Source organism: Hoplias malabaricus, chromosome 5 (genome assembly GCF_029633855.1).
Source record: "Hoplias malabaricus isolate fHopMal1 chromosome 5, fHopMal1.hap1, whole genome shotgun sequence".
Classification (NCBI taxonomy): domain Eukaryota; kingdom Metazoa; phylum Chordata; class Actinopteri; order Characiformes; family Erythrinidae; genus Hoplias; species Hoplias malabaricus.
Genome location: NC_089804.1, coordinates 30,750,956 through 30,776,467, shown reverse-complemented (window position 1 = coordinate 30,776,467; position 25,512 = coordinate 30,750,956). Strand labels below are relative to the sequence as shown.

The 25,512-nt window shown below is 39.7% G+C and overlaps 1 protein-coding gene across 1 annotated transcript in view; it reads right to left on the bottom strand.

Annotated features, from left to right (window-relative positions):
* The window catches only part of plch2b (phospholipase C, eta 2b), a 72,505-nt gene that overhangs the window by 7,838 nt on the left and 39,155 nt on the right, over positions 1 to 25,512 (bottom strand). Inside the window, exons 12-19 of the mRNA XM_066672329.1 lie at positions 23,065 to 23,168; positions 16,026 to 16,114; positions 14,517 to 14,702; positions 12,145 to 12,252; positions 4,042 to 4,166; positions 3,874 to 3,958; positions 1,128 to 1,274; positions 907 to 986 (exon numbers count right to left, since the gene is read on the bottom strand). Of these exons, the coding sequence (XP_066528426.1) occupies positions 907 to 986; positions 1,128 to 1,274; positions 3,874 to 3,958; positions 4,042 to 4,166; positions 12,145 to 12,252; positions 14,517 to 14,702; positions 16,026 to 16,114; positions 23,065 to 23,168 (924 nt within the window). The remainder of the gene's footprint in view (positions 1 to 906; positions 987 to 1,127; positions 1,275 to 3,873; positions 3,959 to 4,041; positions 4,167 to 12,144; positions 12,253 to 14,516; positions 14,703 to 16,025; positions 16,115 to 23,064; positions 23,169 to 25,512) is intronic.

The following is a 25,512-nucleotide window of genomic DNA, read 5'->3' as shown; positions in this document are numbered from 1 at the left end:
ACACAAGGTTCAGCTGCTGTGTTCAAATGATGAAGTAAACTAAAAGTCCACACAAATGGAGATACCTGTTTTTCAGTGGACAGTGACTATATTCAGTTTGATAGTATTATATTGGTATATAAGTATTATTTCCAATAAAATATGTACAACATTTATATACAGATTTATATTGCTCAAAAGCAGATTGTTCTCTGAGACAGTAAAAAAATTATGTAGCTGAATCTGTGGCCATGCCCAAATTCATGATGACATTGTGGTATTTTTATTTCGGTAGGCAGTGATTTTTTTTATTGTAGACACACCCTTTTTTTTGTATTCAGGAACTTTCTCCCTAGCTCTGAAGTGGCTCACGGTGCCTCTCTCTGTTGGAAAAGCAGGGGAGGAGGCAAGCAAATAGGAGAGCCCCATGGACCACTTGATCCCAGCTGTAGCTAGGATCCCAGCCTCTGTCTTCTGCACATTGTCTATAGCCAGACCTTGGGTGCGAGGGTCCATGAGGCTCTCCACACCTGACATTGGAGCATGGGACATTCTAATACCCATAGACGGGGCCTCCTCCCCCAACATGCATTTTTCAAAGACTCAGAGTGGGCTGGGTGGCATTAAATACAAGGGTTTACATACATTTTATTTAATTATAATTCAAAGTATATTATGCTGACAAGGATGCATTGTAATACATTGATTTCTTATTCAACAACAAGTGCTGAGTAAGTTTTCCTGGCTTCATACTTAAAACCATATTCACTTGTCATTATAATGGGCTCATTTTTGCTGCAATAAAAAAACCCACTGAATTGAGATGAATAAAATGTAAACATTATTGTATTAAACATATTGTGAACCACTTTGTGAAACATTTATATCACAATATATAAATAAGTTATAATTCAAGGCAAGACCCACCTTTCCTGTGATGTCATTGATGGCAACATGAACAAAGATTGACGCCTCTTCCATACCTTCCAAATAAACATGACGATAACCTGCAGGTATGATTTTCAAACTCAGCTTTCTTTCTACAGTGTAATTCTAGACATTTATGTACGTTAGATAGTTAAGATATTCATTATTACAGCAAATAGGATCTGGAATATCTTTAAAGATAAATAAGCATAATAAAGTACCTGGTAACATGCTTGTGAAAGCTATCGTTCTTTGTCCGATGAAATCTCGGCCAATTGGATCATGATCCCAAACCATAAAGCGCACAAGTGCTATTTTGGGCAAATGCAAAGTAAACACCAAGGTTTCTTCCCACATAGGGTTAAAGCCTGTTAATAAAACATGAGACTTCATCACATGAAAGAACACACTGCTAAATAATGAAAGAACAGTAGACCACATGGAAATAATAAGATTCCTACAGTTAGTTCTGACCACAAAAAGCATAAAAGATCATAAGCATAATCGTTCAACTGAACACAAGTAAGAACATGGCCACTTTATTTTAAGATATAAATGTCAGGGATATAGTCTAGGTATAATTCAGGTAAATTATATTTTGTAATTTTACAAATATGAAGTAGCACTTAGTCATTATCATTTTAATGGCTACCTGTCTGTTTTCACTCAAGTTTTCACTCAAAAACACTTACTGTCAAAAAAACAAACAAACAAAAAATAACCCAATAAAACAAACAAACAAAGAAAAACCCCCATAAATATTATCTGTGCATTGTACCATCTCACCATGACCATATGGAGTGCCAATGTATGGAGTTAATTTGTATGGATCTAACTTTGTGCCAAAACATTTTATACAAAAATATTACATTCTGACAGGACATTGATGCTCTAAAATGCATCTGATGCACTAAAATACACTTAACAGTATTAAATATGCAGGTAAATGCCTCAAAAGCTATACAGTAATATCACTTCATGTTTCATAGGTATATAGTATGGTAAACACTGAACTGATATCTGCTGGTTGTATGGACTACTTAGTAGAAATACCAGTTTATAAAATAGCAAACTTGACCGATTATTAAAAACAGTGGAAGAATTTTGGATGCAAAAACTATACTGTAATATTAATTAATATTTCATAGATACATACGGTAAACACTTAACTGATATCTGTTGGATTTATAACGTTCCGATTACAAATGAACGGTTCCTTCTGCACCTACAGACCTATACTGTAAAACTACCAACGGACGCAAAAATCCTAAATTTATTACTCCTGTGGTTAAAAATGTTGAGGCAAAATTGAACTCATTTTCTAAAATATAAATAATTGTTTTAAATAACAAGTTTTTTTTTTTTCATTCCTGCTTGTGACTAAATATGAGTTTAGATTTTAGCCAGAACCGGAAGTTTTTAACAGTACTAGCACCATATATTTTGAAACGGAGGAACAAATTCTGCTGGTAGATTAAAGATGAACATATTTGTCCCAGTTCTGGTAAGAAAATCTATTGATGCTTACTTGTGCATTCAACACTATTAACGATTATATGTTCATCAGCTGGGCATGCCGAAAACCTCTTAAAATGTTATATTCTTCTCTCAAGTATTCTGACACAAAATTAACTCCATAAAATTAATATAATAGTGTATTACAGGGAGATTGTTTCTCCTTTGCCCAAGTTATACTATATGTTAAAATGTAAGTAATCCCAAAGGGAGAAGTGACAGAACTCCCTGTAAAGTGACAGTAAAATCCAAAATCCTTTTCAGAATTTTATAAAAACCTCAGAAAAGCCTCAGAAATGCCAGAAAATTTGAAACTAAATTCTGGGAAGGAGTTTTACCTTCTGGACCTGAATTTGCCACATTTGCCCAAAGGCACAGTAGGAACTATATTTATATTCACTGAAAAATCACTAGATTAGGAATACCTAACTTGTATTTATATTCACTGTCCATTCTATATACTCCACTGAGTATACAGAAACATTGTGTAGTTTTAAAATTACAGACTGTAGTCTTATCCCCATTTCATCCTGTTCTTCAATTGTCAGGACCCCCACAGCACCACCACAGAGCAGGTATGATTTGGGTGGTGAATCATTCTCAATGCTGCAGTGACAATTTGAACAGACACCGCAATCAGGCATTGCAATGCTGCTTGAGTTCTTAAAGCCCTCATTGTGATTTACATCTAAAAGATAGATGAAGTAGGTTTGTCTAGCAGAGGGGACAGTGAGTGGACACAGTGTTTAAAAACTCAAGCAGCACTGTGGTGGTCCTATGGGGGTCCTGATCATTGAAGAGCAGGGAGAAATCGGGATAAGAAAGTATGCAAAGCAACAAGTGGACTACAGTCTGTAATTGTAGAACTACAAAGTTCTGTAGAGCCTAACCCTAAAAAATGGACAATGAGTGTAGATACAAGGTAGATGTCCCTAAAGGAGTGACCATTCAGTGTAGTAGAATTCCTTTTCTTCTCCTCTCATTACAAGTATAATGCTTCTTAGTGCATTGTTAGTTGGGATAGTAAATGTAGTCAATTGCACCCTCCTCCAATTTTCAAAATGCACTTGTTGAAGAAGCAGAAGTTGGCTTCACTTTTCTTACATGCATTAATTGTCCTTATCCTCCCAGTTTGGGAGCATGCTTCTAGCTGCTAGCAAATACATTTGAGTAGAAAATAAACTATTAACGTATATCTACTCTTCCCAGTGCTGGTGGACTTTATACCCATTTTACTTGGCTCATGTGCAACTCCTCTAGAGCATCCTATTTCATTTCATACTTTCCTTTAAATATTGTACAAGCTGTGCATGCACAAATAAATTTCTCTGCACACAGAGAGTATATGTGAAAATTTCTTCATTCATTAATTAAAAAAGTTTCTATAAACATTTGGACATTTTGAGTAATATCTGTTCTGTTGTTTAATGGCTAATGTTGTCCAGCACTCACCGTTGTCATCGACTACTCTTGTCTGCTCCTTATGGCAGTCTACAGGCAGACCAATAATCTCCACTTCAACAAAGGGATCTATGATCTAAATGTAACAAAATATTTTGACAGGAATTAAGATTTTAAAAATCCATAATCAATCACTTACTCCAATTAAAGAGAACATACCTCTCCCCTGTCACCTAACATGGAGTCTTTTGGCTTGGGTAGCTGCTGGCCACTAATTATTTTCAGCACTAACTGTGTTCTTCTGTGTCCTGGTAATGGATCGCTTAGCATGGGATTAAAGGCACCTGCAATACAGGAATAAAAACATGACAGGAATAATATAGGTATAAAAAGGCAGAATATAGTACAAAACAAAAGAACAATTTTAGTTTTATTTATTTTAGAATTATATTAAAGTAACAAAATATATATCTTAACTAAAACAAGAGGATAAACACAGATCAGCCATATTTATTGACACTCCTTGTGAGTGTCAATGAATGTACACTGTGCCCTGTGATAGACTGGCAGGAATACACCTTGGACCAGACATCAGTCCATCACAGGAAATCACACACTCACCAAGTCACACCTATGGATGGACATTTCTGAATAACAATTTTACCAAGTTACAGCTGTAATATTAGGTTAACTGCATAAGCAGGAACCATTGTTCAATTCATGTTTCTGGGGGAGCCTAATAAAAAAGGAATACAGATCTGGAGTGGAACCTATGTGTGGAGTCGTCTGTTGTTGTCTTTCGCTCTTCATATGGATTAATACTGTATTTAGACGACAGAACGTGGTGTCAAAAGTGGGATAGGAGTAAGTTCTTCAACGTTTTGTGTTTAAATAACACTGGCGAAAAATAAAAAACAACAGGGTTACCGCACATTTGGTGTTTGGACCCCTATAACCGCTACTCGATACTTCTCTTCTTTAGCTCTCACTATTTGTTACTGGCTGCTCCTTGTAATATACACTCAATAATCTGCTATCATAAACGACTGAGATGATAGTTGTAACCTAGAAACCCAACGTTATTTAGTCTCTTATTTCGCTCATTGGTTGGCGGTGCCTATAAAAAATTACTCATTGTTCTATCCATCAGTATATCTCAAGTACTACAGGTCCAAAGTGGACAGTTAATATACCAAATTAAAGCTTAAAGTCCCTGATTGTCATTGATTTAATCATTTTATTTATAAACCCACTCGATAAATAAGTATTTTTCCTATGTGTTTGGAAATTGTTATGAAAAAATATTAGTGACAGTACAGATTTTCAGATTTTTCACTGCGCCATATTTGAGTCAGTGTGTACATATCATACACCCATCGAACGGGCAGACTCTCAGGATCACAAGGATATACACTAAAATGCAGGACTTAGGAATTAAAGCCGAAAAAATAAGATATTCCAAACTTCAGGTTTCTCCCTCATCAATGGCAAAACTGCTGCTTCTCGAAGCCTGAAGATCCCACAAATGGCTCACACACAAAGTTCCTTAGATAGTCCCCTTCAAAATGGGACTGAGTCTTTCCGTCAAACAGTTCGTGAGTAATCCTCATGTTTGTGTCAAGAGTACCGCCTGAAAAAATAGTACACATTTTCAAAACATAATTAAAATATGATCCCCATGGACCAATGTCACACCTACTGCCATGTAGCTTAGGCTCTCAGCTTTCCAACGACATGTCAATCAAGTCTGTAGACCAATGTTATGAGTTATGACGATGTGCAACCAAGGAGGAGGACAAACACGCAGCAGAGCGTGTATGTTTTCAGCGCCAGACACCGCAAGAGAGACTCAAACAGTTCTATTTGGCAGCCACAAGCTCCACAAACAATAACCGAGTCAATAAACATGTTTCAAATCTTAGATGTCTTTTACTATTTACATTTCCCCCACTGAGGACATTTAAATGCAGCAGGGGTGTGGGGGGAGGTTGCCTTGCTCTACAGCCAATCAGAGTGCAGCTTTCACCTTTTAACACGTCAGTCATTTAAAGGAACACTGTACTCTGAGAGAAACAAGTGTAAACATCAGAATAAAACACACCATAACTAAGGATTTTTACTGTTTGTTGAGGGTAAATGGCCACTTGGTGAGGGACACGAGACAGGTTTCTCATAGAAAATAAAGAAAAACACTAAGATGTTGACATTAGGTCTAGGAACTCATGAACTCTTCAGTTTATAGTCACTAACATTTTTTTTTTCAAAAATAAGACAAGCGCCTACATTTTTTTGTGGTTTTCATAAACTTTTGACCACTTCATATATATTTCAGGACCTAATGGTTTCAGGTCTAAATGGTTTCTTTTACAAATTTGAAGGGTTTTCTGTAAAAATAAATCATGATAATGCCTCTAGTTTATTCACTTCCTGAGGAATAGGGATATCGGCTTTACATATCAGACATCGGCCACTACTGCTGTCTAAAAATCGGCATCGGCTATCAAAAAACCCATATTGGTCAATCAGTAGTTCCAAGTCCTACTGCCGAATAAATTCACGTTCAAGGCTGAAGACTGGCCCAAGTGAATCAAATGCTTCGAGAGGTAGCATCAGGTCTGGAAACGCAAGCGGACGAAAACAAGGTGAACTTGCTGATATACGCGATAGGAGAAGAGGCGGAGGATATTCTGACCTCTCTGCACCTGAGTCCCACTGAATCGAGCAATTTCAACTAGGTCAAAGACAAGTTGGATGCACACATAGAAATGCTATTTTTGAAAGGGCCAAGTTTAGGCAGGGTATGTCAATTGATTGTTTTATTACTGCATGGCACTGTCTGGCCGAGTATTGTGAATACGGAGAGCTACATGACGAAATGGTGAGAGACAGGCTAGTTGTTCGGCTAAGAGACACAAAATTGTCAGAACAACTACAAATGGACCCAGATTTAACACTCGCCAAAGCTGTTACCAGAGCTTAACAGAGCAAGAAAGAGTGTGAAAAAGCAACAAGAAATGCTTAAGAAACATTTCAAAAGGTGACACACTAAACATGCAGCTCGACAGCATGCACCTCAAGCAGCAAGGAGGTATTAAACACACACCAGTCAAGCCACAGTCATCCCAGTCAACTGAGGGTGGCACAGAAAAAGTATACCAAACCTTCACAGTGTAAAAGATGTGGTGATATACAGGTGCTGGTCATAAAACAAGAATATCATGAAAAAGTTGATTTATTTCATTAATTCCATTCAAAAAGTGAAACTTGTATATTATACTCATTCATTACACACAGACTGATATATTTCAAGGGTTTCTTTCTTTTAATTTGATTATTATAATGGACAAGTAATGAAAACCCCAAATTCAGTATCTCAGAATATTAGAATATTACTTAAGACCAATACAAAAAAAAGAATTTTTAGAAATGCTGGCCAAATGAAAAGTATGAACATGAAAAATATGAGCATGTACAGCACTCAATACTTAGTTGGGGCTCCTTTTGCCTGAATGACTGCAGCAATGCGGCGTGGCATGGAGTCGATCAGTCTGTGGCACTGCTCAGGTGTTATGAGGGCCCAGGTTGCTCTGATAGTGGCCTTCAGCTATTGTATTGATAGTGGTCTTCAGCTGGCATATTGCATCTTCCTCTTCACAATACCTTATAGATTGCTGGCCAATTAAGAACAGGGACTGGTAGCTTTGGCACAGTGCGCAGGTGCCAAGTCCTGTTGGAAAATGAAATCTGCATCTCCATGAAGTTGGTTAGCAGCTGGAAGCATGAAGTGCTCTAAAACTTCCTGGTAGATGGCTGCATTGACCTAGGACTTCAGAAAACACAGTGGACCAACACCAGCAGATGACATGACACACCAAACCATCACTGACTGTGGAAACTTTCCACTGGACCTCAAGTAACGTGGATTCTGTGCCTCTCCTCTCTTCCTCCAGACTCTGGGACCTTGATTTCCAAAGGAAATGCAAAATTTACTTTCATCAGAGAACATAACTTTGGACCACTCAGCAGCAGTCCAGTCCTTTTTGGAAGTGAGACGCTTCTGATGCTGTCTCTTGTTCAAGAGTGGCTTGAACACAAGGAATGAGACAGCTGAAACCCATGTCTTGCATACGTCTGTGTGTTGTGCTTCTTGAAGCCAGTTCTTCAGCTGCAGTCCAGTCTTTGTGAATATCCCCCACATTTTTGAATGGGTTTTGTTTCACAATCCTCTCCAGTGTGTGGTTAACCCTACTGCTTGTACACTTTTTTCTATCACATCTTTTCCTTCCCTTCACTCTTTTAATGTGCTTGGAGGTCTGTGAACAGCCAGCCTCTTTAGCAATAAGCTTTTGTGTCTTGCCCTGCTTGTGTAAGATGTGTAAGGGTCGTCTTGACAACTGTCAAGTCACTCTTCCCCATGATTGTGTAGCCTACAGAAGTAGACTGAGAGACCATTTAAAGGCCTTTGCAGGTGTTTTGCGTTAATTATGTGATTAGAGTGTGGCACCAGGTGTCTTCAATATTGAACCTTTTCACAATATTCTAATCTTCTGAGATACTGAATTTGGGGTTTTCATTAATTGTCAGTTACCATCATCAAATTAAAATAAATAAACACTTGAAATATATCAGTTCGTATGTAATGAATGTGTATAATATACAAGTTTCACTTTTTGAATGAAATTACTGAAATTCCAGCACCTGTGTGGGTATATATATATATATATATATATATATCATCTTCTTTTCCGCTTTTCCGTTTCAGCGTCGCAGTGGCAACAGGGCAAGCAAAGAAGCCCAGACGTCTATGTCCCTCGCAACATCCACCAATTCCTCCTGGGGGATCCCAAGGCATTCCCAGGCTAGCCAGGAGATATAATCACTCCAGCGTGTCCTGGGTGTATATCCCGGGGCCTCCTTCCAGTTGGACATGCCTGGTATACCTCCAGTGGGAGGCATCCAGGAGGCATCCTGATAAGATGCCCGAACCACCTCAACTGACTCGTCTCAACGCGAAGGAGCAGCGACTCTACTCCGAGCTCCTCCCTAGTCACTGAGCTCCTCACACGATCACGGGGAGTACGCCCAGCAACCCTTTGGAGAAAGCTCATTTTGGCCGCTTGTATCCGCAATCTCGTTCTTTCGGTCATTACCCAGAGCTCATGACCATAGGTGAGAGTGGGGAAATAGACTGACCGGTAAATTGAGAGCTTTGCTTTATGGCTCAGCTCTCTCTTCACCACAACACTGCACATGGCCTCTTCAACTCCTCCCATGCTCTGGATTTTGCTTCAGCAACTGCCACAGCTGGTAGTCGCTTGCCGGTACCCATCTGCAGAATCGGAAGTTCCCTGAGCTAGCCAATCCCGAAAAGCCTCCTTCTTCCGCTTGACACCTTCCCTCACCCCTCACCTGATTTACCCGAGTGTCCAAAACATAAGGCCTCTGGTCAGAAAACACGACCACAAAGTCAATCATTGACCTTTGGCCCAGGGTGCTCTGGTACCAAGTACACTTATGAGCAATCTTATGTTCAAACATGGTGTTTGTTATGGACAGACCATGACTAGCACAGAAGTCCAACAACATCACACCACTTGGGTTTAGATCCGGCAGGCCATTCTTCCCAATCACTCCTCTCCAGGTTTCCCAGTCAATGCCAATTGAGCATTGAAGTCCCCCAGCAAAACATTAGAGTCAGTGAATGGAATCCCCTCTAGAACTCTACTCACTGCCACCAAGAAGGCCGAATACTCTGAGCTGCTGTTCGGTGCATACGCACACACAACAGTCAAAGTTTTCCTCTCTGCAAGCCGGAGCCACATTAAAGCGACCCTCTTGTTTACTGGGACAAACTCCAGCTGTACAGCCACCAGCTGGGGACTTGTGAGTATCCCCACACCCGCCCGGAGCCTCTCACCCTGTGCAACTCCTGAGTAGGAGAGAGACCATCCCCTATTGAGGAGTTTGGTTCCAGAGCTCACACTGTGTGTAGAGGTGAGCCCAACTATATCTAGTTGGTATCTCTCAACCTCACGCACCAGCTCTGGCCCTTTCCCCCCCAGTGAAGTTATGTTCCACGTACCAAGGACCAGTTACCGCTGACAAGTTCCACGATACCAGGGGCCCCTTCGAACCTGCTCTCTACCCGATGGGCATTGCACTGGACCCCTTGCGGGTAGTGAGCCCACATGATCCTCAACGTAGCCATTTCGGGCTGAGCCCGGCCAGATTACGTGGGTTGCCTGGCCACCAAGCGCTTTATATATTACATATATATATATATATATATGTCTGTGTGTATAATTTTTTTTTCTGAAAACAACATGAATGTAAATAGACTATATAAAAATAGACTACTTTAAAAACACTTATCACTGGATGAATGGTAAGTTTTAAGAAAAAAAAACCCAGAATCAGTCCTTGGGACAACAGTACATATAACATTAATTCTCAGTGAGTGTCAGTTACCAGGATAACCAATGCACAATTACTGTGCCTTCTTCAGTACCATAACTGAGAACGAACATAAATCAATTAAAAAAATAAATCAATAAAAATAAAACCTCTAATACTGGGAATAACAGTGCTAGCTTTAACAACGAGATAAAATCAACAATATATAGACTCTGGCAAAATACAATTTAAAAAAATACAGAGTAGAATCTAAAAAGAACAACAAAGTCCAAAATAGCGCGGCACAGTGGCGCAGCAGGTAGTGTCACAGTCACACGTCTCCAGGGACCTGGAGGTTGTGGGTTTGATTCCCGCTCCAAGTGACTGTCTGTGAGGAGTTGGTGTGTTCTCCCCGTGTTCGTGTGGGTTTCCTCCCACAGTCCAAAAACACACGTTGGTAGGTGGATTGGCGACTCAAAAGTGTCCGTAGGGTGAATGTGTGTGTTTGTCTGTGTTGCCCTGTGAAGGACTGGTGCCCCCTCCAGGGTGTATTCCCGCCTTGCGCCCAATGATTCCAGGTAGGCTCTGGACCCACCGTGACACTGAACTTGTTAAGTGGTTACAGATAATGAATGAAAGTCCAAAATACCAATACTTGAAGAAAAAATAAATAATTAAAAACATAAAAAAAAAAGAAAAATCTAGGTACAAAGTTGTCAGACTTTCTGGCCATAGGGGAGAAAACCTCGTCATTTTAATATTGCCTGTCTAGAAATGAAGAGTTTCACTGGATAAAAAAAAAATAGTTTATCAAAATAAAAAATGAGAACATTTATTTTGAAAAAAAAAAAAAACACTTTATGAATGTGCTATGGAGACAACCTTCATATAAAGTGTTACAGCTCATTTTTCTGTGATTCAGCTAGTTAACAAAAACCCTAACCAATATCCCTCCTCTTTTCTTAATTACAGACCAATCGCAAAATTGTCATTTTAACTAAAGATTTAGAGAAATTTGTATTCCCACATTTACATGAAAATTACATAATAAATGGGTAAATTCAGTCAGCTTGATGTCACCACTTCTTTTGATATAATTCATCACAGTATTTTTTTTTTTTAAAGTGTCCTCATTCAGTGGCAATTACTCAGGCACAACACTGAGTCTTTTCCATTCTACTTATAAAAATGCACATTTACTGTTTAAATGGCTAAGTGGACTTTATCTTCAGCTGTTCTTACATTGTTATGAATGTGCATTTTTGTTCTGTTTTGCATTCTGTACATCTGCTACCACTGATATGAATATATGGAATTTTGTATAATTATTATTATGCAGTTTTGATTATGCCCAACTGAATTTATATTTTAACCTTGGTTATAACCATTCATTAAATACTCTTTTTTACTGCTTGAAAGATGTCAGGCCTTGGCTAGCAAAAACCTTCCTGCAGCTGAATAAGAATAAGTCTGGTGTGGTTATTTCTGTGTTGCGTTTCTTAAAGATCCTTGTTGTTGCAATCCATGCATAAAGTGGACTGGCCTGTCTTATTGAAATAAGCAAGGCCTTCCCAGGGAAAAAGACAGCATGTTATATATTGATTATCATTAACTATGCTTTCACAGATGTGTAATACATAGATGCTGGCTTTTGTTCTGTGCGCTTATAACAAGCTGGATGGTCCCTATTCTTTCTAGCTAGGCATCCATGATTTTATATAATTTTGATTTGTCTTACCACAGCACACATTTCCAATTTACCACCATCTTAAATGACCTCAGGCAGGTGGTATTTCTGGATCCTGTTAATATATGGTTTCTTCTTTGCATTTGTGGAATTTTTAAAATCATTGAAATTTGATTTTATTTAGCATCCCAACTTTTCTGAAAATGAGATTTATATTTAAGAAAAAAATCTTAATGTATTACCTTTGCACATGCACTTAGGCTTCAGTACATATCCACAGTTTCCATTGGCAGCAAACTTGGCTCTGTTGAGTTGAAGCATTCGGCCCTCTGTCTGGTAATTTAGTGCGACTGTAAAGACAAACAGTAGAACTTTACCGATTACAATTAGCGGCCAATTATATGGTTATAGTCTTAAGTTGTATTAACCAACCAATTAAGTGCAGTGAAAAATATTCTAGTAGTTACTAAATAATTATTCTATAATTCCATCTAAAAGAATGTTCTTGGTCTTGTTATTACCCCACAAATAAGCAGTCCTCAACATTTTGTTGTGTTAGTGCTATTCAATATTTTACATGGTCAGTTACAGTATGACATAAAGACAGACTTAATACATTTCATATCAGCTGAAAACTAATGATCTGTGCTTTACCTGAGTATTTATCCAAACCAGGATCTGAACCCTACACCAGCTACACATTACAGCAAAGACTAAACTATTTTACGTTTACGTTTCTATTATACGAAGACATTATTTTATTACCTGATGTGAGATGCAGTAATTGAAATTTTATTTTTTTTATTTTACAGTTAGTTGTAATATCATGAAATTTCACTTTATTTCAGTCTCTATTTCTATCTATTACTTTATATCCACTCTCCAAGAAAAAGTTAAAGTTTTTATTGGGGCAGCCATGGCCTAATTATTAGAGAAGTGAGCTTGGGACTGGATGGTTGCTGACTTAATCCTCACAACCAGCAACAAAATAAGGGGTGGGGTGAAGGAACAGCACTGTCTTCCTCCCTCAGTTCACAACTGAGTTGCCTTTGAGCAAGGCAACTAAACCCCAACTGCTTCCCAGGTGCCAGGTATGACTGCCTGTTGTTCTGGGTGTGTGTTTGTGCACGCTCACTGCCATTTGTGTACATATATGTGTGTGTGTGTGTGTGTGTGTGTGTGTGTGTGCTCAATGCCATGTCTTTGTTCATTTATTTTTATATAATTTGTAAACATATTTTACAGTGTATTTTGTAGGATGTTTCAGGGTAATAAACTTAATATTACAAAACTTGATACAGGAGTGATTACCATTTATTTAGTAACAACTATGAAGCTGACAATGTATGGGTAAATAGAATTATTTTAACTGTAATATTACCATACTATCACCCAATTATTATCTGTCTGTAAATTGCAACAGATAAAAAAACATAATAATTATTTTGACATAATACATAATTATGCAAAACCTCAAAGGCTTATAAACATTACAAGAAATGTTGAGTGTCTTTGTATGTAATGAAATTTACTGGACAATTTCTTTTTCTTTGTGGTACTTCAGCCAAGCTCTCATATACAGGAGTTAGACAGAAGAATTTGTTGCCCCAATTCACCATACTGATCTGTATATTATATAGTACTATATATGAAATGAGGTCAGGGCTTTATGTTGCTTTCTTACAATAGGGGGTGCTGTCGTGCTGAAAAAGTAAAGGGCATTCCAAAAAAAAAAAGTTGCCACATAGTTGCCACCAGACCTTACAGCTGACACCATGCATTCAGGCAGGTAATTATTTTCTTGATATCAAAGAAACCAGTCAGGAAAACATGATTTGTCAGCTAGACTGCAAGTTGAAATTTGATTCATCCAGGGAACCAGCCTTTCCCAAATTTTCCCCAAGTGACACTACTAGTGTTACACCACATAAAGTCACACTTGTAGATGTAGCGGGCACTTCTTATGAAACGAAAGGGTATAAATAAATGAGCTGCAGTTACTATGCTTACAGACTGATAGTTAAACAGATTGACACCCATTCTGTGATTGTAAATTATACAGTTAAGAGACTTTATGAAAAGTCTTATGCACATTATTAAAAATACCCTTTGATTAAATATAAAGTACATTTGTGAGGTTTATTCCATCCTGTTTTAAGATTAAGATTAACTTTATTATCCCTCCAGGAGAATTTTTTCTTGGGCAACCCAAAAAAACTGCATTACAAAGGAAGACACATACACTAAAACCAATGAAATAGATGTGCTCTTCTGTGGATTGCTGCTCTTAAATAACTCAGTCTCAGAATCTAAAAGCCCACTTTTGTTCTCAGAACAGAGTTCAGCAACACTCCAGTGGCAAGCCATGTGATATAGAAACAAAAACGAAGGCACATTCTAAGGGAACTGGTACGGGAATAAACCTGAGGTAATGAGCCAGAATCCATTGGAAGTACTTTATATTATTCTACCCCACAGTTCTGAACTCTTCACTATCTTCTGTTACTAAAGTTTATCAATGGAGTTTGCTTGGTGGTATGCTGGATATTATGCAAGAAGTGAAGCTGAAAAAGCTGAACATATTAAATAATACATGAAAAAGGATAATTCATACCCAAATGACATCCTGCATTCCAGAAAGTCTGAGGGTTGAAGTTGCTGGAATCTACGCGGTAGTTGGAAGGATAAACTCGCAGAAGTTGCCGTTGGTTGAATCGTACGAACTGACATGGTTTAAATTGCAGGATTTGGTTGGAGATCCTTTCATTTAGTGAAGATACCTGCCAGCTGGACATATATGCTGTAACACAGTGAGAATCCATTTTAGCTTAACGATAATACTGAAAGATTAAGCACTGGAAAGCAATTCCAAACTCAAAAAGTGTGGAATTACTAGTCATATATTCATTCATTCAGTCATTCATTGTCTGTAACCTCTTATCAAGATAAGGTCGTGGTACGTCTGGAGCCTACCCGGAATCACTGGGCACAAAGTGGAAACACAACCTGGAGGGGTCGCCAGTCCTTCGCAGGGTGACACACACTCACATATTCACTCACACACTCACAACTATGGATACATTTGAGTCGTCAATCTACCTACCAACCTGTGCTTTTGGACCATGGGAGGAAACCCAAGTACCTGGAGGAAACCCACGCAGACACGAGCCGAATATATTAAACTCTTCACAGACAGTCACCCGGAGCGAGGCTCGAACCCACAACCCCAAGCCCCTGGAGCAGTGTGACAGTGACACTATCTTTACTCAATAATGCCCCTTTACTCAATAATTATAAAACAACTAAAGATTTATAAGTTCTATGTACTTTACAACAAAATGCAATCTTTAGCCCTATTTGGATAGGATTTAGTTTTACATGTGTGCATGGGGGTAAAGTAATTATTACCTGAGTATCTCAGTAATTTTAATCCCATTCCGAATAGAACATTTCAGTCATTTTTCCGGAGTTCCCGTTTTCCGGAGTCTTTTACCTACTGTAAAACGAGTAGTAAAAATGACTCCGGGTAATACTAATCCTGCCTGAATATAAATTTAGGGTAAAAAGGCAGGTTTTCTCAAGCTAAAGGAGACGTTCAGTGATGAAATATATGGTTTAAGTAAAAGCTCAGCAGCTGAACGACGCACCATGCCCAAATCCACAAAACAACTTGTAGGTATGTTTTGCCCACACTAGTAGCCTCCAGTTACCGCTGACAAGTTCCACGATACCAGGGGCCCCTTCGAACCTGCTCTCTACCCGATGGGCATTGCACTGGACCCCTTGCGGGTAGTGAGCCCACATGATCCTCAACGTAGCCATTTCGGGCTGAGCCCGGCCAGATTACGTGGGTTGCCTGGCCTAGTTTTTAATTTTAGATTAAGCTAATTCTGGATAATTTATTTTATTGGGTTATATAGTTGTCTGTCTTTTTCCAATCATCTACATATCAATTTTTAAAATAATCTGAATGTCATGTTATTTTCCTTTAAACTATGGAGTTTAAGAAAACTACTACAATATAGATTTAAAATTTTTGAAAACACCTAAAATTTTCAATGACATTGTAGCAGTACCTTTTCTACTAAAGAAATGAACAACAATAGAAAAATTTTGTTCTTACCCTGGGTTTCAATATCATGGACTCGTACTGATTTGGTGTATTTAACAAGGTCAGAAAGAGCCCTGGAGAGACGCATCGTCTTCCTCCGTCTGCAGGTATACACAACAACCATATATAGTTAGGTCCATAAATTTTTGGACAGAGACAAAATTTTTCAAATTTTGATTCTGTATATTACCACAATGAACTTTGAACAAAATGCAGTTGAAGTTCAGAAATTCAGCTTTAATTCAGTGGGTTGAACAACATGATTGCATAAAAATGTTATGAACTATAGCATTTTTTAAACACAATCCCTTCATTTCAGGGGCTCAAAAGTAATTGGACAAATTAAATAATTATAAATAAAATGTTCTTTTATAATACTTGGTTAAAACCCTTTGTTGGCAATGACTGCCTAAAGTCTTGAACTCATGGACATCACCAGATGCTGAGTTTCCTCGTTTTTAGTGCTCTGCCGGGCCTTTACTACAGCGGTTTTCAGTTGCTATTTGTTTGTGGGACTTTCTGTCTGAAATTTAGTCTTTAACAAGTGAAATGCATGCTCAATTGGGTTGAGATCAGGTGACTGACTTGGCCATGCAAGAATATTCCAGTCCTTTGCTTTAATAAACTTCTGGGTTGCTTTGGCTATATGTTTAGGGTCATTGTCCATCTGTATTATGAAACGCCAACCAATCAGTTTGGCTACATTTGGCTGGATTTGAGCACACAGTATGCCTCTGAATACCTCAGAATTCATCCAGCTGATTCTGTCCTGTGTCACATCATCAATAAACACTAGTGACCCAGTAGCACTGGCAGCCATGCATGCCCGAGCCATCACACTGCCTTCACTGTGTTTTTCACTGTGTTAGATGATGTGGTATGCTTTGGATCATGAGCTGTACAACGCTTTTGCCATAATTTTTTCTTTTCATCATTCTAGTAGAGGTTGATCTTGGTTTCATCAGTCCAAAGAATGTGATTCCAGAACTGTGCTGGCTTTATTAGATGTTTTTTTAGCAAAGTCCAATCTCGCCTTTTTATTTACCCTCTGTATTTACTTTCCTGCAGTCTTCTCTTCATGGTTGAGTTGGATATTGATACGCCTACCCCCTGGAGAGTGTTTTTTCCACTTGGCTGTTGTGAAGGGGTTTCTCTTCACCATGGAAATTATTCTGCAATCATCCACCACTGTTGTCTTCCGTGGGCGTCCAGGTCTTTCTGCATTGATGAGTTCACCAGTGCTTTCTTTCTTTCTCAGGATGCACCAAACTGTAGATTTTGCCACTCCTAATCTTTGACCGCATGATTTCTTCACAGCAAAAGGCCTTTTATCTGCTTATTTGAGAATGACATAACAAAGGAATTGCCCACACCTGCCCATGAAATAGCCTTTTATTCAATTGTCCAATTACATTTGGTCCCTTTTAAAACAGGGTGGCACATGTTAAGGAGCTGAAACTCCTAATCCCTTTATTCAGTTTTAATGCGGATACTCTCAAATGAAAGCTGAAAGTCTGGATTTTATGTCCATATCCATTATATAACAATAACTTGAATATGTTTCAGTAAACGGGTAAAAAAAATAAATCTGTGTCAGTGTTCAAATATAAGGACCTAACTGTACATATATTTTTAAAGTTTAAAGTTTGACAGGTTAATGAGGAGATATCCTCATTAACCCATCAAACTTTGTTTCACATCCTGGCACTTTCTTGTTTGTTTTTCCCTTCCATGTGGCTCTGTCTGTTTGTTGTTATTCCTATCTCTGCCCTCGCTCCACCTTTTTGTCATTTTCCCTCATTATCTGTGTCAGGTGTTTCTTGTTAGTTCTTGTATTTAAGTCCTCTTCACTCACTTCCTGTTATCGGTCATTGATTTTGTGTTGTTGTTTAGCTCTGTTCAAGCTGTAGTCATTCCTACTCATTTGTATTGTGTTTGTGTTGTTATTGTAGTCTGCGTTTCCCTAGATCGTTTCTCGTTTCTCGCTCGTTCTTTGTATTGTATTGTTGCCCAGTCATGTCGTGTTTCTACTATGTTCCGAGTCGTGTTGTCTCTTTCTTAGGTTTCTATGTAATGTTATTTCGTGTTTCTCCTCCAGTTCGTTTGTTATGTTATCTATATATTAAAACTATCTGTGTTGTAGCGAGTGTGTCCGCCTCCGTAAATCCACCCTTTACGTCCCCATGACAGAATGACCGATCAATATAAGGACACAGCTAGCACAGACTACTCTTTTAAGAGATGTGTAATTCGCCGGACTCAAAAGATACCGTAGAGGAGGCTTTAAGAGCGGCTTTGGAATGGAGTCGACGGCTGCAGCTCATGCCTGGCGCGGTTCCTTTCCCCATAACAGAGGACTCGATTCGTGAATCGATGGATTGCTCCAGCGGGAACCGTAGGAACCGCCGAAAGAAGCGGGCTGGAGTCTTCCCCTCGCTAGAGGATAACCCCCTCAGGTCCGGGGATATTTTTTGGGGGGGGTTATGGGTAGGGGCTGTTAGCCTCAAATCACAGGACATGGGAGATGAGGCTAACGGGTGCATCTCCGGGGGAACTACGGTCAAAGAAGTCCCTCGAGAATGCGCCCATCAGACCCCCTAAACCCTTAACAGCTCCAGTCCACGACGTAACAACACGAGCCCCTGCCGCCGTGGACGTTGCTGCAGGGCCTCGAGTTTCCAAAGACGGCGCTGCAGTCCCTTCTGCCGCCCAGGAGAAGCTTGCAAGCCTCCTGGCATATCTGGAAGCTTTTAAGAACGTGGCGCCAGCCGCTTCTGTTCCTGTGAGAGCGGCGTCTCCGGCCGCTCCTGTTCCCGAAAGAGCGGCGTCTCCGGCCGCTCCTGTTCCCGTGAGAGCGGCGTCTCCGGCCGCTTCTGATCCCGTGAGAGAGGCGTCTCCGGCCGCTCCTGTTCCTGTGAGAGCGGCGCCTCCGGCCGCTCCTGTTCCTGTGAGAGCGGTGCCTACGGCCGCTCCTGTCTTCGTGAGCGCGGCGCCTACGGCCGCTCCTGTCTTCGTGAGCGCGGCGCACGCCTCTCCTGTCTTCGTGAGCGCGGCGCGCGCCTCTCCTGTATTCGTGAACACGGCGCTTCCATGCGCTCCTGCCTCCGTGGATGACGCCGCAGCTTCCTCTGCCTCCGTGGACATCGTCGCAGGTCCTCCTGCCTCTGTGGACGACGTCGCAGATTCCTCTGCCTCCGTGGACGACGTTGCAGGTCCTCCTGTCTCCGTGGACGTGACACTTTGAACTTATATGTAGTTAGGTCCATATATTTCAACACTGACACAAATTTAATTTTTTTACATTTTTTAGATTATTCAAAAATATGGAAAATCAAATACAGAGAAGGCAATTTGCAAGTATCCCAGGGGTGCTTCATGCAAAATTATCATATTTTACCTTATCTTAAATTTCTCTAGTTAGTTAATATTATTAGTATTATTATTATTAGTTAACTATTTTGGTGCTTCCTATCTTAATGTCTCAGTTACAGTGAACAAATATATATACACACACACTATATACACACACACTACCAGTCAAAAGTTTGGACATTTTCTCATTCAATGGTGTTTCTTTGTCTTTTATTATTTTCTACATTGTAAATGAATATAGAATAAGTTAAATCTAAATCTACACATGGAATTTATCAGGAGATTAATAGGTTTTTTTGTAAATAAATAAATTTGAATTTTTGGGACTTTAATATTAGAATTTAGACTGATCACTTTCAGAGATATCCCCAATTTATCAAACTTAGATTGGAGCCTGATACAGCACCCAGAGGGTCCTAAAACTAACACTACAGGCCACTTCAGGGGCCCTGTTTATGACCCAAGGTCTGGAATTGAATGGAATGGAATGGAATTTGGCTTATGCCAGAAAGAGAGACACAATCAATGATAATTTTTATCCCCTATTTCCTCTGCATATTAAAGACTCTTAAATCTATGGAATCAAACTTTCCTTAACTCTCACGGATTAATTGATTTGATCCCTGTTTCACAGGTTTCAATGTTATAAAATTTAATTCCAGTTAGAAAGGAATTATAATAATTTGTTAAAATCACATTTTGTATGAACTTCATTTAGGAACTACCACATATGATTTTCACATATTATATGTGTTATTTGGTTAAGAATTATGTACAACATGGTTTTGTCTGAATTATATTATTTTGTGTTAACATATTATCTTTTATATTACATGAGCATGATTTAGAAATAATCAGAACAGGAATCTTCATTAAGTGTTTGTCTTGTCAAGTGTCGCAAATTATATGTGATGTCACTACTCCAGGGAGGTTCTGGTCTAAAAAAAAAAACGTCACGTCAACATTAGGACAGGGCAACCCTCAAGCCCTGAGGACTGATCAAGACTTCAATGTGGGTTTCTTAAGGCCCAGCTCTCTCTCGCTTGCTCTTCAGAGCACTTCTCTCTCTTTGGCTCGTCAGCACTTCAGTCCAGTCAGAAGTAGAGTCCAGGAAGAACAAATCCAGAACAGAGAAAGGAAACATAGAGAGAGAAGGAAAGAGGAGGAGTGGAATGAAGGAGAAAAATTTAGATTCACCCAAGGGTGAATCTGCTTTCAGTCTGGAAGCTCAGCTAAGAGAGCCCAGAAATTCCTACAGAAGTTTTATCTTTATTTCTATTAGTAATATTAAAAAGCTATAGTTTAAATCCAGCAAAGCTTGATGCCAAGCCCAGAGCATTAAAGAGACCTCAGACCTCTAAAGTGTGGAACGAGCTGCATCAGGCCTCAGTCTGCAGTCCAGGAGAGACGAACATGCCCATGGCTCCAACAAAGAACTAGATCAGCGACAAAGGGGAATCCCCACAGGCACCCTCAGAACGCCACCTGCTTTGACAGAGTGGCTGCCGTTTCTAAAGCCGTCTCTGACCAAGAGCTCAGTGGAAGGAGGGGAATGGCTGCTGTTGCACTTCTATGAGGCCCATGTCTGCGAGAAGCTCAGAAAGCCCAGCATCTTTTAAGTCTTCTGCTGGCATCGTCTCCATGTCCTTCAAGGGACATGTAAGGTCACTTGTTAAATTCTTTCATAGCTCAGAAGATTGGTGCTGTCACGGTTGGGCAGGGAAGATGAGGAGGTGGACAAACACGCAAGGAACAAAACAAAACTATAAAAAACAAACATGAAAAAACTCGAACAGAAAAAAAAACTACACTAAACTGAACAGGACTAGAGAGGGACAGACAGAAAACAGCCATGAATAGGGGTAGACATGAGGGAACTAGGAGACACAGAGACATGTAAATAAACATCTACACAGAAGAACAGATAAGAGAGCACTGCAAACAAAGGGGTATAAATGGACAGGACAAATGAAGAAGACCTGGAAACACTAATGAGACAGAGGCAGGACAAAAAAGGACTAGGGCATTCATTAATTGATATTACATTTAATAAACCAGTTGTGTGATAAAACCAGTCCTTGGTTATTTGTTTGTGTGCTTCTTGTGTCAGGAATCACGGGGCGGACTGACGGAGAAGGACGCACTTGCTAAAACACAGTGAACTTTATTTATGAAAGAATAACAAAACAGAGAGATAACGGAGACATAGACAAAGGCGCTAAGCGAACTAAACTAGGACATAGAGTAAAATAGACAAAACCTAAACACGGAGTACTAAACAGACTAAATCTAAACACTGAGTGCTAAACAGACAGAGAAACAGACTCAACCTAGACAGAGAGAACTGAACAGAAACCTAAACAGAAAGAACTAAAGATGCTAAGCTAAGACAGAGAACTAGACATGGAAGAGCTAAACAGACCAAGAGAGAAACCTAAACTGAATAACATACAAGACAGACAGACTGGAGATAGCAAACCAACAACAATGGAGCGAGGAATAGACAAAACAGAATGACAGTGGAAAAAAAACAACATGACTTGGGGGAATGAAACGAATGACCGACCAGAGGAAGTGAGACAAGGGACTTAAATACATAACACAGACAAGACACACCTGGAACAGATAACGAGGGTAATAAGACACGGACGAGAAGGAGGAACAAAGGCGGGACATGGGCGGAGACATGGAAAACAACAAACAGAGCCATGTGCTAAGAGAGCACATGGCGGGGAAAATAGACATGACAGGACAATGGCATGACACCTTGCTTGTACGGAATTATTACTTTCAGGTCAGATTCAATTTCCAAGCCAAAAACCTACAGTGGGTCATTAAGCATAATAATTAATTAATAATAATCAATGCTTCAATGTAGCCATGTTTTTTTGATTTAATAACAGCTTTGAACACTCTTGGCGTTCTCTCAATCAGCTTCATGAGGTTGTCACCTGGAATGGTTTTCAGTGAACAGCTGTGGCTTTGTCACAGAAGAGTTAATTTGTAGAACTGCTCACCCTCTTAATTTGTTTGAGACCATATCTTGTGTTGTACAGAGGTAAGGCTGGTACACAGTTCTATAAAATGAATAGCCCTATTTCTCCAATGACTAATGAGATGATGTTTCCATCTATTTATTTGCATATTTATTTATTTATATAATCTATATTAACAAATTTCAAGCATTTATGCTTTAGATTTTAGGATTAAAGTTGAATAAAAGAGGCATGTTTTATTCAGTGATTCCAAATGTTTGACAGGCATATTTTGTGTTGTACTGTCACGGCTGAGCAGGGAGGACGAGGGAGGTGGACGTACATGCAAGGATTTTATTTAACAAAAGACAGAATCAAAATAAACACGGGTGGATACATGGAAACTACCCAAGACTAAACTATGAACTAACCAAAGACAGACAGGAGACAGCCACGAACCTTAGTAGACGCAGAGACAGAGTAACACACATCTACACACACACAACACCAGACAAAGGAGCACTCAAACCACATGGGTATATAAGGACAAGACAAATGAGGAACACCTGGTGACAATTGGACAGAGGCAGGACTGAGGCGGGACTAGGGCGGAGACAGGAACAACAACAAACAGAGCCATGTGCTACATGAGCACATGGTGGGGAAAACAGACAGGACTGGGCCAGGATGTGACATGTACTCACTTGCCATAGTTGATAACTTTGTTGGGATTACTGCTGAAGATTTCATGATCTGTGTCTGAGTCACTCAGAATAAGACGCTTTTTGAATTTCATCCGTTTTTTCTTCTAAAAGAAAAATTAAAAGACATAAGCTTTTAAGATCTAAAGGTCTTGCAGTTAGAGATATTTACCTGTATTACACAAAAAATTTAAATACATTATTGAAAACTGATCACTGAGTGTGATTACTAAATCACACTCGTATTTTTTTCAATTATTATTAATAATAATTAATATTTCCCTGCGGCGGCACGGTGGCGCAGCAGGTAGTGTCGCAGTCACACAGCTCCAGGGGCCTGGAGGTTGTGGGTTCGATTCCCACTCCGGGTGACTGTCTGTGAGGAGTTGGTGTGTTCTCCCCGTGTCCGCGTGGGTTTCCTCTGGGTGCTCCGGTTTCCTCCCACAGTCCAAAAACACACGTTGGTAGGTGGTTGGTAGGACACTCGAAAGTGTCCGTAGGTGTGAGTGCGTGAGTGAATGTGTGTGTGTCTGTGTTGCCCTGTGAAGGACTGGCGTCCCCTCCAGGGTGTATTCCCGCCTTGCGCCCAATGATTCCAGGTAGGCTCTGGACCCCCCGCGACCCTAAAATTGGATAAGCGGTTACAGATAATGGATGGATGGATATTTCCCTGCGCCTTCGGGTTGGGGAAAGGGCGCTGACTGTTGTTTGTGCTTATGCACTGACCAGCAGTTCAGAGTACTTCTTGGGGACCCTAGACGGGGTGCTGGAAATTACTCATTCTGGGGAATCCATTGTTCTGTTGGGGAACTTCAACGCTCACCTGGGTAATGATAGTGAGACCTGAAGGGGCATCAGTGGGACATATGCCCCACCCCGATCTGAACCCAAGTGGTGTTCAGTTATTGAATTTCTGTACCCTGAACACCATGTTCAAGCAAAAAATTGTCCATAAATATAGGTGACATCAGGATATCCTAGGCTGCATTACGATGATTGATTTTGTATCGTTAGAACTGCAGCCATATGCTCTGGACACTCGGGTGAAGACAGATGCTGAGCTGTCAACTGATCACCTATGGAGTAAAAAATGGTCAAAAAGATTTTGAACTTGTAAAACAATATCACAAATGTAACGGACTTTGTAATTGCATTTGAGCAAACCTATACATGTAAAACAAAATTTGTAACTGCTTTTGAGCAACTACATACACGTAAAATAAAATTTGTAACTTTGTTTGAGCAACTACATACATGTAAAACTAAAATCCACAATTTTTTTGGAATGCACAAATTTAAAAAAACGACAACAATAATAATTTAAATTCACAAAACTGAAAAAAAGATTTTGTATTTGTAAATCAAATGTTGTGAATGTGTGAATCAGTACCTCTCAAATGGCTTAAAATGTGCAAGAGCAAACCTTTTTAAGGTTCCAAATGTGACAGTGGGAGTTTTTGAATGAGGTGGAAAAAATCCACATATTCACCTTCCTTGCTGCATGTGCGAATCTCTTTTTGCAGATGCGGATTTAAGACGCTGATTTGACAGCCAATTGATGGACCAATAGGAAAGCTTTAGCTGGACCAATCAGATCGCGAGGTTTGTTTAACCAATTGGAATCAGTGAATCATTGATTTGTGGCTGTCAAACATAGCACTTTTCCATCAAATGAACTCCGGTTCTTGAACCAGTTCTGTTCCTGATTCTTGGAACCTTGGTTCTTTCCAGTGAACCGCCATGCTTCTACGGACAGCGGAGAAACATAACCAAGAGCCACATGGCATCGCGCCTAACTGCACCAGAATCACATAAAAACGGACCGTGTTCCTGTTTTTGTCCTATTATTTATTTATATGAAACGTTGTAAATGACCCCGTTAAGCTCCACTGAGCGACAACACTGTATTTGCAGCTCTGAGCTCTTGGTTACGTTTCTCCGCTGTTCACAAGGTCAGCAGGACGCCTCTGAACTTGGCCACAGCTTCCCCCCACTCTTGACGTATTCCTGATTCCCCTCTAAACGTGTAGAAACGCGGCAGTTCACTGGAAAGAAGGTTCCAAGAATCATGAATGGAACCGGTTCAAGAACCAGAGTTCTTTTGGTGGAAAAGCGCTTTGGTTGACAGAAACAAATCAGTGTTCTGATTTGTTAAACAAACCTCGCAATCTGATTGGTCCAGCTAAAGCTTTTCTCCTGGTCCATCAATTGGCCGTCAAAACAGGGTCTTAAATCCGCATCTGCAAAAAGATTTTCGCACATGCAGCAAGCAAGGCAAATGTGTGGAGTTTTTCCACCTCATTCAAAAACTCCCACTGTCACATTTGGAACATTATAAAGGTTTACTCCTGCACATTTTAAGCCATTTGAGAGGTACTGATTCACACATTCATGACATTTGAGTTACAAATGCATATCTTTTTTCATATTTGTGATTTTAAATTATTATTG